The 13,259-nt window shown below is 39.1% G+C and overlaps 1 protein-coding gene across 2 annotated transcripts; it reads right to left on the bottom strand.

Annotated features, from left to right (window-relative positions):
• Positions 1 to 1,520: 1,520 nt before the first annotated feature.
• creb5a (cAMP responsive element binding protein 5a) lies at positions 1,521 to 12,962 on the bottom strand. Of its 2 annotated transcripts, none has more exons than XM_027014916.2 (11): positions 12,908 to 12,962; positions 10,932 to 11,002; positions 10,634 to 10,727; positions 9,734 to 9,840; positions 7,680 to 8,005; positions 7,517 to 7,592; positions 7,281 to 7,370; positions 5,532 to 5,855; positions 5,187 to 5,408; positions 4,539 to 4,638; positions 1,521 to 2,278 (listed from the first exon to the last, which is right to left on the bottom strand). In XM_027014916.2, the coding sequence occupies exons 2-11, from the start codon at positions 10,983 to 10,985 to the stop codon at positions 2,163 to 2,165; spliced, it is 1,509 nt and encodes a 502-aa protein (XP_026870717.2). In that variant the 5' UTR covers positions 10,986 to 11,002; positions 12,908 to 12,962; the 3' UTR covers positions 1,521 to 2,162. The 2 variants fall into 2 exon arrangements, with proteins under 2 accessions (XP_026870717.2, XP_026870718.2); XM_027014917.2 differs by lacking the exon at positions 12,908 to 12,962 and adding an exon at positions 12,577 to 12,673.
• Positions 12,963 to 13,259: the final 297 nt, after the last annotated feature.

The following is a 13,259-nucleotide window of genomic DNA, read 5'->3' on the forward strand; positions in this document are numbered from 1 at the left end:
TTTGTACTCTTATTGAGTTACAGTTACTGTAAGTTTATTTCAGGAAAACCGATATTGCTTATTCACTGAATACCTGAATACTGTCTTCCATTTATCATATACTCAAGTCTTAAAATAAATGGGAGGAAATAATTATCAGTGCTGTGTATGTGTGTGTTAGGGGAAATTATTTCCATTAAGACAATCTAACTAGACCTAACACATTCAGAAACTAGTTTCTGCATTCATTTATTCAATACCTATTCTCTAACGTCTGTTATGTAAGGATTGCTCCTACAGTACTAATCACACAGGTAGTTCACTGAGCTGTAATTTGAATTATGTCCATTAGGGGGCAGAAGATGCAAGATTTTCCCTGTATGAACAACTCCCTTTCCCCTACTTAACTTTATTCAAAAATGTTGAAGTCTGTGAAGACAAAACAAAGCAAATTATATAATGCATTCTACTAAACTATATTGTTAAAATATATTTATATAAATTACATCATAAATACAGCTTAATAATACAATAATGATGCAGTGAAAAGACTGTGTTGTCTGCTGCTTTCAACATTTTCCAAACGCAAATACAGTAACAAAATGGATGTAGACCAAATTCTTTTAATTAGAAATTGCAATAAAGTCTATTAATTGGTATAAAAATAAAGAAATATGGATTTTATTTTCAAAAACTGTACATGGAAAACATCTTAACCCACTACTTGTAGGCAAATTTATAACCTCTCACATTATATGATGCAGTGTAAAATGGTCTAACATTAAATATGCTGTTATGAATTGCATGAAGGGGACTATTCACCAACATTTTATCACAGCTGATATGTGCACTGTCAGTGAGTAATAAGTTATTTTTTATATGCTGTTCAACATGTATTTCTTATACTGGTACTGTGCTGTGTTCATATGGAAAAATACTGAAGATAATAAATGTCTAGTTGTAGATGATATTTTATGTGTTGTGTGAATAAGTTCATATAAAATGGATCATACATACTGTTCAGATGAAACAGGCTGCAGCAGAATTTTACCACTTGTGTGTGCATTTGAGCATTTGAGTGTGTGTGTATGTGTGTGTGATACTTGATTTATGTAAAGGAATTTTGATATAATTTCCAGTCAGTACACAGATGCATGAGCCGCAGTAGCACAAAATTATACATTCATACTTACAGCATCAATCACACATACATCATTTGCACATACAACATCATACATACAACATCATACATACAACATCATTAACAGATACATCATATATACATCATTCACACATACAACATAATTCACACACATCATTCACACATACAGCATCATTCACACATACATCATTCACATATACATCATTCACACATACATCATTCACATATACATCATTCACACATACATCATTCACATATACATCATTCACATATACATCATTCACACATACATCATTCACACATACATCATTCACACATACATCATTCACATATACATCATTCACACATACATCATTCACATATACATCATTCACACATACAGCATCATTCACACATACATCATTCACATATACATAATTCACATATACATCATTCACACATACATCATTCTGTCCCCCCTGTCAGGTACATGCAGGATTTCCTTCTAGTCATGCACTCGTCTGGCAACCCAGCTGTTCATGCTGAGCTACGTGGCCAATGTGGATAAAGCTAAAGTGGAGGGATAAGGAATCTGCCAGTAAACACACGCATCCATTATCCATAGGAGTAAATGTCCCTGGAAGCAGTAATGCAGAAGGAAAAGTGAGTGGAGGCATATCCAGAAGGTCTGACCCAGGCTGCCACAGTCTGACAGGATCCACTATCTTAAACTTCATGTCTCTCATTGAAACATTTGAGAAGTGCTGCCTCAGATAAGCTACTTGAAAACTTTCCTATAGATTCACCTGCTATGAATGGTATGTTTAGGATTGGGTCAGCTTTATATGGCGTATAACATTTGCACTGGACCAAGACTTTATGGACGAAGTGTGCTTCACACAAGATGTTCAGTCATTGTTGTTTACTGTTTCTATTTCAATGTTTTAATTTCTTCGCCAAGTCTTCTGAAGGAAGTTAACAGTGGCATGAAGGAAGGAGAGTAAAGGATGTGTATGTTTGTGGGGGTACACTGGGACCACATTTAGCTGGCACAGTGTGAGGACATAGTCAGGCGTGTGTTTGCTGTAGTGCTGGATGCTGAGAGGCTGTTGTGTTGGATGGTGCGTGTTGGAGTGGGACTTCCTGTCGGACTGCCCACTGCAGATTAAAGCAGAGAAAGCAAAATCAGTCAGAATGGCTATGAGTCCAGGCAGTACATCTGTGTCTGTGTGCATTATACACCCTGTGTGTGTGTGTGATACATATCCTGTGTGTGTGAGTGTTAGGGGTGAGCAGAGAGCCTAGAATTTGTATTTGTATCTGAATTTGTTGAGGCAGAAAAAATATTTGTATTGGCAACACTTCATAATACAGCCTGCATTTTAGCTTGCAATTTCTTGTCTTTTCCTGTAATTTTCTGTACCATTTGGTGAAAATTCCTTGCACACCTGAAGTGCAATATAAATTGTGGAAATAATCAACCCCAAACAGATAAATGCGTTTTGTCAAACACTAATCACTCTCTGATTTTACCAAGTTCATTAAGTTCAATAATAATCAGCATTTTATGAGTGACTCAGTAGTGACGAATAATGAAAAAAAAATCTATGAAGAAATAATGAAAGAAAAACTTGATAAGGACACCTAAGCAATGTGAAATAAACTGTTATATCTGTCAAATAAATTAGCTAACAAATGATCATCAGCATCATGTCTGTCATACCCTGACATACCAAAAAACAATGAGCTGCAAAAAGTCAGTTGTCATAACGTGCTACCATTTCAACCCACAAAGTGTCACTATACATCCTAATGTCACCAAAAATGTGACATAGTTATTATGTCAACTTGACATCAAACATTACAAAAGTAGCTTTTATGACAGCTTATGTTTGAAGGAATGAGCATACATAAACGTTTATGTATATTTAGATCAGTTGTCATGAAGGGCTTCTGAAGGGTGTTCTGGCCTTCTAAACAGTGCTCTTCAGTAAAGTTTTACCTAAATGTTTAACAATATGTTGTGGTAATTGTTTTGTTTTGGTAGGAATAAAAACAACAAATCAAATTTCATTATTTTAGTATTCTATTTAATCCTGTTGTATTAAGTTTTCTTACTGTCTATTTAAAAGTTCACGTTGCATGGCGTCTATGACATGAAAGGTAACAAACAGCTATTCTTGGGTCCCTTATTGTAGCCTCAGCTGGGAATAGGTCCTGTAATGTTTATGTTTATTTGTTCTGTGCATGTACAGAATAAGAACAAAAGAACAGTGGAAATGTTATAATCCAGTTTGCTCCCTGATGTTTCTTTCTCCTCTAGCCTGCCCGTCAAAGGTATTGCAGCACTAGACATTAGACACTCCTTTTCTCAAGCCGTTCTTATTCAAAATCATATGGTGCAGTAGAAGACATAAGAAATTCCTGTAATCTGGGTGAAGTTTACAAGTTTGCCTGTCGAACTCACATCATAAATAGTGATTGTCACAACTGCCATCGGCATTGTATTTCACCCCCCTCTCTCTCTGTGTGTAGATTTCAAGAAAAACAGAATGTTTCAGACATTGCTTGCCCAGCTGATGAAGAAAATCTTGTGTTTTACACTGTAATTTTGACATATATCTTCGATCTCTACATTTTTCACTTTAGTACACTGCATTTATTCACCTAAAATCTTCCTCAAATATATATACATTTATAAATGTCAGAAAGACAGTTTAAATTCCCACTCTCTTTTTCCTTTTTGTTTAGTAAGTATTTTATATGTACAGATTAATAGATAATGGAAAAATACATGGTAAATGATAGAAAATTAGACTCTAAAATGCTGTTAGATTCTAAAATGCAGGCTGTATTATGAATTGTTACCAAATGCTAACTATGGAGGTTACTTAACTAGTAGTCAACAGAGCTAACAGCTAACTAGCTATAAGTTAGCTCTAACTGTACAAAAAGGACAGGAGTCTAACAAGCTATGCTTATATCTCAGTCCTTGTCAAGAGGAGATGCAATTCAAATCACCGAAAAGATGACAGACATATTTCTGCACTGCCAATGATACAGGCTGTTACCGGGCTAACAGACAAACACTAGCCTAATCTAAGTCAAACAAGCATCACTGTGTTCTCGTTCTTTTAACTTAAAAAAGTGGCACAGAACCTTTGCTAGAATAGCCACAAATAGCTCTCAATTGCTCCAGTATGATATCTGCAACCATGTTACACACAGGCTGACTGAGCAGTGAGCACAACAAAACAAATCATTTTTAGAACATTTGTTTGAAATAAATATTCATTAAAACAACTATTTGTGCTTTTCTGAATTCCATATTCATATTTGGCTCAAACTCTTGGGTGTGTGTGTGTGTGTGTGTGTGTGTGTGTGTGTGTGTGTGTGTGTGTGTGTGAGTGTTACACACCCTGTGACACTCTCTGTCTCGTGGTCACAGGACATTCTTTATGTGCCAGCAGAATCTGCTTCAGTTGAGTTACTTCTGACCTCAGCAAAGTCACTTCATTCTGAAAACAAATAAACAAACAATTATAAATGACTAAACATAAACACAGCACTGCAAGCCTTAACATGTATTTTAACACCTTACTGATGATTTTAAAAGAGTGCTGTAATGCTCTAGCATTTACCACTGAAAATATAGCACTATATTTATATATGTATACTGTATATACATAAATATACTAACCATAATATACAATAAATAAATAAATAAATAACACAATATAACTTTAGGAATATACAGTATAAACTTTATATAATTTAATAACAACAACAAAAATCCGAAGGCAGCAGAATTAGAAGTGTAAGTTCACATCAGTGTGAACGCTGTGTATGACGTGTGTATGTGTACAATGTGTGTTTCTGTACCTGCAACTGCATATATGTGTGTGTGTGTGTCTACGATGTGCGGATTTTTGCATTGTAGTTGGAGTTGTGTGTATGTGTACGAGTTTGTGTGTATGACGTGTGTGGATACAATATGTGTGTGTTTGGGTATGTGTGTAAATATGTGTGTGTGTGTATGTTTGTGTGAGTGTATGAATTTCTCTACCTGCAACTGCAGGTTTGTGTGTGTGAGCTCCTCAGCCTTCTTCTCCAGTGACAAGACCCAGATTTTCCGTTTCTGTCTACAGCGTGAGGCTGCTGCCCGGTTCCTTTCCAGAAACTTCCGCCTCCGCTCATCCGGATCCTCATCTGCTGCATGCCTCCGTTTCCCTGCACTTGTCTGTGGGGGCATATGTGTGCAGGGCGGGCTTTTGGGAACTGGAGATATCTGGGAAACAAATAAGGGCATGCATTCATAAAACTGACCATCAAGGTACTGTTTTTGCAAAAAAACTAACAAACCTATGAATGGGTAGTCAACATACAGTCATGCTTCTATAGGAACTGCTACCTGTGCAGGTACTGGTTGATGTGTCAGGTGAGTGACAGTTGGAGGGGCGGGGCCTTGGTGCAGGAGTGCATGGGGAGAATGGTGGGCACAGCTGTGCGGTGACAGGTCTTGGCTTTGATGATGAAGACTGTGTCTTAGCTGTGATTGGCCATGGCAGTGCTGCTGGTACGAATGAAGAGACAGTGCTGGCAGATGTGTCAGTGGTAGCCCCGCCCTCCTGTGCTGCTGTGATGACATCATCTGACCCATGATCATGTGACCCATGGAGTTCTGGTTGCCAGAGGAAACCACAGGGTGTGTCTGGACTGGCATGACCTTTGATGTCTAAGGGATTGGGTTGGGAACAGACTGTTGGATTATGAACAGACTGTTATCCATCATCACTAATGAAGGCTTCATCACTTACCACATAGAAGCACTGACAATGAATACTGCAGTGCTTTGATATTAATCATATACCTTATGTTTACAATGTAATAAGGAGTGGGCTGCTGTTATATTCACAGCATCTTTAGTTAACCTTTGAATATTCTTCCATACATTTTTAATAATTTCTAGCAGCAGCCTGTATAATATTTCAAGAAAGTTCAACAGGTTTAGATTTGTTGTGAACAGATTTAATGCAAACATTAAAAAATTCTTGACATCAAAAGCTGTTTGTTCTAAATAGTGAATACAACGGGATTGAGCCCTGGGGGATTTTATTTCTGATCTGAAGTACTGAATTACTGAAAATATCTGCTTCACGTTATAGCACTATAAAGGATTTGACCCTAAATATAATGTTAGATACTTTTAGAAGTAATTGGTTTATAACTAGTCAATGAGAACTATGCATAGATACTAAATAAATTCGTTTAATTGATATCTAATTAACTCTAATTGATAAAAAGGCAATACAATGTTGCAGAGCAAACCGCATCATCAAATTCAAAAGCCAGCCACAACCATGTGCTCACTCACAGGTGCTGACTACTGCATTAAAGCTAACCACAGCAATAATCCCAATAACAACTTCTAACTACTATGTTAAAGCCAACCACAGCCATAACCCCAATGACAACTTCTAACTACTACGTTAAAGCCAACCACAGCCATAACCCTAATGACAACTTCTAACTACTACGTTAAAGCCAACCACAGCCATAACCCCAATGACAACTTCTAACTACTACATTAAAGCCAACCACAGCCATAACCCCAATGACAACTTCTAACTACTACGTTAAAGCCAACCACAGCCATAACCCCAATGACAACTTCTAACTACTACGTTAAAGCCAACCACAGCCATAACGCCAATGACAACTTCTAACTACTACGTTAAAGCCAACCACAACCAAACCCCAATCATGACTGCTAATTACTGTGTGAAAACATATTTACAAAGTTGTAACTTGGAAAACCATTTCAAAACCAACAAGACCTATTGTATCAAATAATATCAATATTATTTGAGTATGAAATACTAACCTTTACCAGTTAATAATATACACTACTTTAAATCCTTACTGAAAGGTGTGTAAAATATTCATAGCTAAACAAAGAAAATGATAAATATGTTTTTATATATATCATACACACACACACACACACACACACACACACACACGTAAGCAGATTCACAGCACACATACACACAAACACAAAGACATCTTTTACAAGGTCAGCAGATGATAACTCAGACAACACAGTCGTTCTCTGTGGGTGTATGATATTAATATAGAAGTAAATCTGTACAGGCTGTACCTGGTGGGTGGGGCCCGATCCAGAGGGGGTGGGCTCTGATCCAGAGGGGGTGGGGCCTGCTATCCCACTGATGCCTGGGTCCATAGTTAACTGTTTTACAAAAATTTATATTTTAAAATATTACTCTAAAAACAAAGCTATATTAACATATCAAAATTATCTAGCACATGCAGGAGCAGCTTATGTATAGTGTGTTAAGTTTCAGTTTGTCAGTGTGCATCTCTGATCACGCTCACATGTATGGCGGATGTCCCCTGTACTGCACAGGCTTCTGCAAAGCTATGCTGCCTATGTAGGCAGCTGGGTGCTGACCTGGGGTCAGTAAGAGAGGCACGAAAGATGTTAAGAAAACAGAAACACAAGAAACATGTTCATTTGTGCTCCGAGGCTTCCACTTACCTCGTGGTGGCAGTATTGGAGGTGTGCAGGTCCATCAAGCAATGCGGTGGAGACTGAGAGGTGTGCATGTGAAGGGCGCACCCATGGAACTGTGCCAGGGAGTGGGACAGCTGGGTGGGGCCTGGGCGCTGTTGGGGTGGATGGGGGGGTGGTTGGGGTTGAGAGGGCTGTTGGGGAAGAGGAGGGGCCTGATGTGAAAGAGGACGGGTCTGTTGGGGAGGGGGAGGGGCCTGTTGGGGAAGGGGTGGGTGTGGAAGAGGCTGGCACTGACTCTGTTTCCCAGTATGGGGCTGGCTTGGTGCCAACGACCCCTGCAGTGCAAAGTTCTATGAAGATAAAAGATAAAAACACCACTTTCATTAAGCTCCCCTGTTTCTCTTTAAAAGCTCTTCTTAAGTGTTTCTAAAGTCTTCTTTCACCTTGCTCCATCATCAGTCTGCACTGTATCTTTGCCACAGTTAAGAATTTACAACTCTCAGGTCTTTTCGTCTGTATGTGGCTTGATAGTCCCACTGCAGGCCACACAGTTATTTTAGTGCAATAGCCCCTAGTACATGAACCATGCAGGATGGATCACTAGTGCGTTTGGCTGGGCTATGAAACTTTCTAACATGATAACAGTCCATACTAGGCCTGCCAGTAACATCTGCTGCAATTGAATTAATATTAGTAGTAGTTTTAGTATTATTTCATGAATACTTCACAAATCTCTGGTTGTAGCATTTCTAATTACTACCAGAAACATCAACACTGGAAAATGTTGTTTTATATGCATTACAAAGTCTCAAACAATGCTTTACTATCTTGTTTGCTTCTAGACTGTTTCTTGGTAAAAAAAAAATATTTCAAAATGTTTAACAAGCTCATCAGACATTACACATGTTTCAGCTTTTTAACCATTTGGCTGTTGAAAACTCAACTTTCATAACTGCAAAATACTAGAAATATTGAAAACAAAACCCTTAGTCATTCGCTGATGCCCTAAAAAGGTGCAGTTGTTTGTGATTGGTCAGCAGAGCAGAGATTTGTGATTGGTTAGAATACTTGGACAGCAAGCTTGCAGGTGAAGTGAATTTCTTGCTAAAGTCTACGGAATGTCACGGAATGCTCGCCTCTCACGAGTCACATGGTTGGCCCGCCACATGCAATGGGAGGATCTCTGTTTGTTTGTGACCATGCCTGTACACCTGCACCGGGTTAGTGTTTTGTGTGTATATAAACCCGTGTCGTGGAGTGCAATGCTATTGGTCTTTGATATGTTTGCCTTTGTGCCTGTTTGTCTTTGTTATATGTTCATAAATGTTCACCGTTAATGTCATGTGTGAGTGCCAACGTTGTCTTCGTTTCATGTTAATAAAAGTCTGTCCACAACAAAAGAAGTCTGCCACTCACCCTTTGGCACTCGGGCCGTCGTACTACAGCTAAATATTATTGGTTCCCTGCACCCTAGCAGAACAGTCAGTCTTGTTGTGGGAAATTAAAAATGTATATATTGATATCTTTGAAATATTTTATTTCATTAGCTTTAATTTTATTAAACAATTATGTAGATTGAGCTGCATAGTTCAAAATGCACACTTTGAGTCACTTAAATTTGAGAACCTCACTTCACCGTTTTCGGAATTCTCATCAACTGTCAATCAGCATAGTGCCTGGGAGAGAGTCCTCAGCGGAGTAAGGCCCATCTGGGCTTATGCATGATTACAGAAGTGAAAATTCATTTTAGAAGTATCTTTAACTGGAAGAAAACGGGGTTTCCCTGAAATGTGTGCGTGTGTGTGTGTGTGTGTGTGTGTGTGTGTGTGTGTGTGTGTGTGTCATCAGGATCAGAATATCATAATAATAAAACATATGTTATCAGGTAACAATTAATTTCTTCCCTTGTAAAGTGTAAAGTGTATGGAGTTTCTCCCCCTGTGAGCACTGTGCCTCCCACATGACAAACCGTCATTTTAAGCATCCTCTCAAGGATGTGCTGACTCTCACTTCTGCACCCTTATGAACACAGGCAATTTCTCTTTCATCGTTTTTTGAAGTTCTGGCATTTTCCTCACCTGCTTGGTGTCTTCCTCTTCCTCTGTGGTCTGGTCAAGTTCGAGGTCACTGAAGAGACCCACCTCTTCACAGTTCCGTAGGAAGCGTGTTGGCGTTGGAGTCTGATCTACACATTAACATACATCACCAACGCCCAGCAAACATGTATGAGTCTGATCTCCACATTAGCACACAGCACCAACACACAGCAAAGACATAAGAGCAGACACAGTGACCATCGGCTCAGGAGCCAGCAATAGGACACAAAAGTAAAATAAAGTGCAATATAAGTTAAAGGTTAATGTAAACTAATATATGTTATGTTGCATGTGCATGGTTGGATACAATGCCTGTAAATGTAATTAAATATTTGAAAAAAAGAAAATCTACAAAATCGTATCATATAAAGTTAACCCCTCTGTGTTCCACTGCTGTGAAAATAAGTTGGATTGTACCTTTGTTGTTTTGCTAATTTGTGGCTAGACTAAACTGAACTGCTTTCTGTAGACTATCAGTGACAAGGGGTTCAAGAGGTCAGAGGGGAACCCTTCCTTTTGTTTTTTATGTAAATGGTTCTGTCGCTGTGGTGACAGCTTACAGGACCCAGAGGCCAAAGGTCAAGTTGATGTTTACATATCTCAGAACATGAAGCTTCCAGGGCAACAGACATTGTCTGAGTCCATAATTAAAGGAGATATGGAGCATGATCTATCATTACCATCCCTCCACACATACACACACATATATATACACACACATACAAACACACGCACACACTCAAACACCCATACATACACATACACACACTCAAACTTACATGCATGAAATGGCTTGAATTAGAACTTTGAAAGGACAATAGTCCTATATGATCCTTTGGTTTATGTTTCTCTGTCTGCTTGTTCAGATGTTAATAGTGGTACCTGACAGCGTGCTGTCACACTTGATTGAAGGGAACTTAAGGATCATCTCATGCTTGTGTCTGTGAATGACCAGGTGATCTTCCCTTTGGAAACGCTGCAGAAATCAGGCACAAAGGTGTTTGAGGTGAGGAACTTTAACAGTCTTCCCTATGTATTGGGGTCAGAGAATGTTAACTTTATGCAGATGCAGAATATTTGCAAATGTGTCCATGTATCCAGCTTTAACCTAGGGCAACAGTAACTGTGGATATATCTAGCGGTATCTAGCGGTAACCATAGGGAACTAGGTCTGACTCACCTGAGTGCACCCTGGAGCAGTGCACATATACAGCCCACTCTGGTCTATGTTCATCACTGGGACTTGAAAACCTTAGACACACACACGCGCGTGCGCACGCACACGCACACACACGCACATACACACACACGCGCACACACACACGCGCACACACATACACACACACGCACACACACACACGCGCGCACACACACACACACACACACACACACACACACATACACACACAGACAAACATCAGCTGAGCAGACTTTTGCTTGCCCTCCTGTACTATGTTACTGTGTTACTGTAGGTTGTGATTTTTGTGCAGCATACTAATGGTGAGTATAATGCCATTTACTTCTTTTAGGGCACAACAGAGATCTAATGAGCACAAAAATCAATAATAAAGGAAATCTAAGCCTCAGAACACCCCATAGTACACAGTCATTGCTTTCATTTAGGTAGGCAACGCTCTACCAATTATCATCATAATTATACAGCCATCATAATTATACAGTTTTTTAGAGGAAACCTCTACCCCCAGCTAGATGATACAGCCCTTCTTCCTAGAGTTTCTATGCAGGTGTTTTTAGTAACTGGGTAGTGAGTCTTATAAGTGTTATACCAAGAACACTCTGGACTGTGGTTTACTGGACTGTGGGTGACTCCACTGGGACAAGAATGTAGCCATAGCTACAATGCAAAGTTACAATGACAACTGAAGAACAACTTGAATATCTATTATTAGATATGCTGTTATGTACATTATTAGGAAGCATATATTGTTATGTCTATTATTAGTAAACATGTTTTGTGAGTATTATTAGAAAGTGTATATTATTAGAAAGCTTGTGTTATGTATATTATTAGAAAGCGTTTGTTATGTATATTATTAAAAAGCGTTCTCTTTCTTCAGACAGTTGCCTATTTCTGGCTTAAGTTTCACTTGTTGAAATCATTACTGCAGCAAGAGGAATAATGCAGACTGATTCCTGACCCCCCCCCCCCCCCTCTCTCTCTCTCTCTCTCTCTCTCACACACACACGCGCGCGCGCGCAATCACGATATCATTAACATGATCTAAAGAGATACATTATAACACCCAATAAAAAGCCAAGCACTAACAAACAGTTGGTTCAGCTGGACACAAGCAAACACTGTGAAAATATTATTATTTTAGTTAAGTCAACAGTGTAGGTGGTATATCAATAAGGAAAGTTCATTTTCCGATATTTTGTGTAGCAAACGTTAACGCACCCGTTATTAGAGCTTATGGGACAAAATCATACCAACCAACCGGCCCGCAAAATGACGTAATGGTCACATGTTAAAAAATCCAGACGGATATTCTTAATTCTACTTTAATTTCAACTTTAATTAATTCGAGAACTGCATCTGAGATTTGACCTTTTAGGTAGACCGAATGCCCAAAGCGCAAGAAACGGGGTTTTAAGTTCTATGAAACTTAAATGCATGTTGTATGATCCGTTAATTCACTTGCGATTCAGATTCTTCTGATATAGTATTAGCTTTATAGTCCGGTGAACGGAACAATTTAATTCAGCCCCATGAAAAATGATCCTCCCATATATTATTACGCTCTCTTTTATTTAAAAAAACCCGCACACGTACACACACACACAAAAAAAAAATGCAAGTTCACCTGTCAGGACAGGCGCTCTTGATACCTGTCAAACTCCCTGTCAGACCACCTGTCCAGTAAGTAAATTACGCGCTTGTAACACATTCACCCAACCACATCTTCGGGTCCAAAAGATTCAGCTTGTTGGTTGAACACATGACCTCACTTTATGTCTGTTTAATGTTGTCACACCCCTTCAAATAGAAACTCTAAACTGTTTATCAGCCGGCATTCCGAATGACAGTTTTTAAGAGGCAGTACTCACATTACGAATATATTCTGCTTGTGTTGGGAAGAATCTCATAAATGACATAATTAGAGACTAGATGGTAATATAGTAACACTAACTTACCTAAACACGCGCAGACTAACACCAACAACGCTCCTCATGCACGGACGAAGCACGCTGAACTAAAACGCTATTACAATATGACCTATTTACAGAAGCATTACATCACCTCTCGGTGACGTCACGTGGGATTCCTGAACTTCTAAATCATTGCGGTTCTTTTTTTTTTAATAAGAAGTGGGGGTTTCAGATCGTACGCGCCCGCCTATCGAGAGGCCGACGCGAGCACAGGGTACAGTTATTGGCACACAGAGAGACGAAGCGGAAAGGAGGCGTGTCCTAATGAATTGCTGCGCCAACAACTATCTGGAAGTGTGCGCGGGACGGCCCCGATCAGCGAATTACGCATTTGTTT

The sequence above is a fragment of the Electrophorus electricus genome, chromosome 8 (genome assembly GCF_013358815.1).
Source record: "Electrophorus electricus isolate fEleEle1 chromosome 8, fEleEle1.pri, whole genome shotgun sequence".
Classification (NCBI taxonomy): domain Eukaryota; kingdom Metazoa; phylum Chordata; class Actinopteri; order Gymnotiformes; family Gymnotidae; genus Electrophorus; species Electrophorus electricus.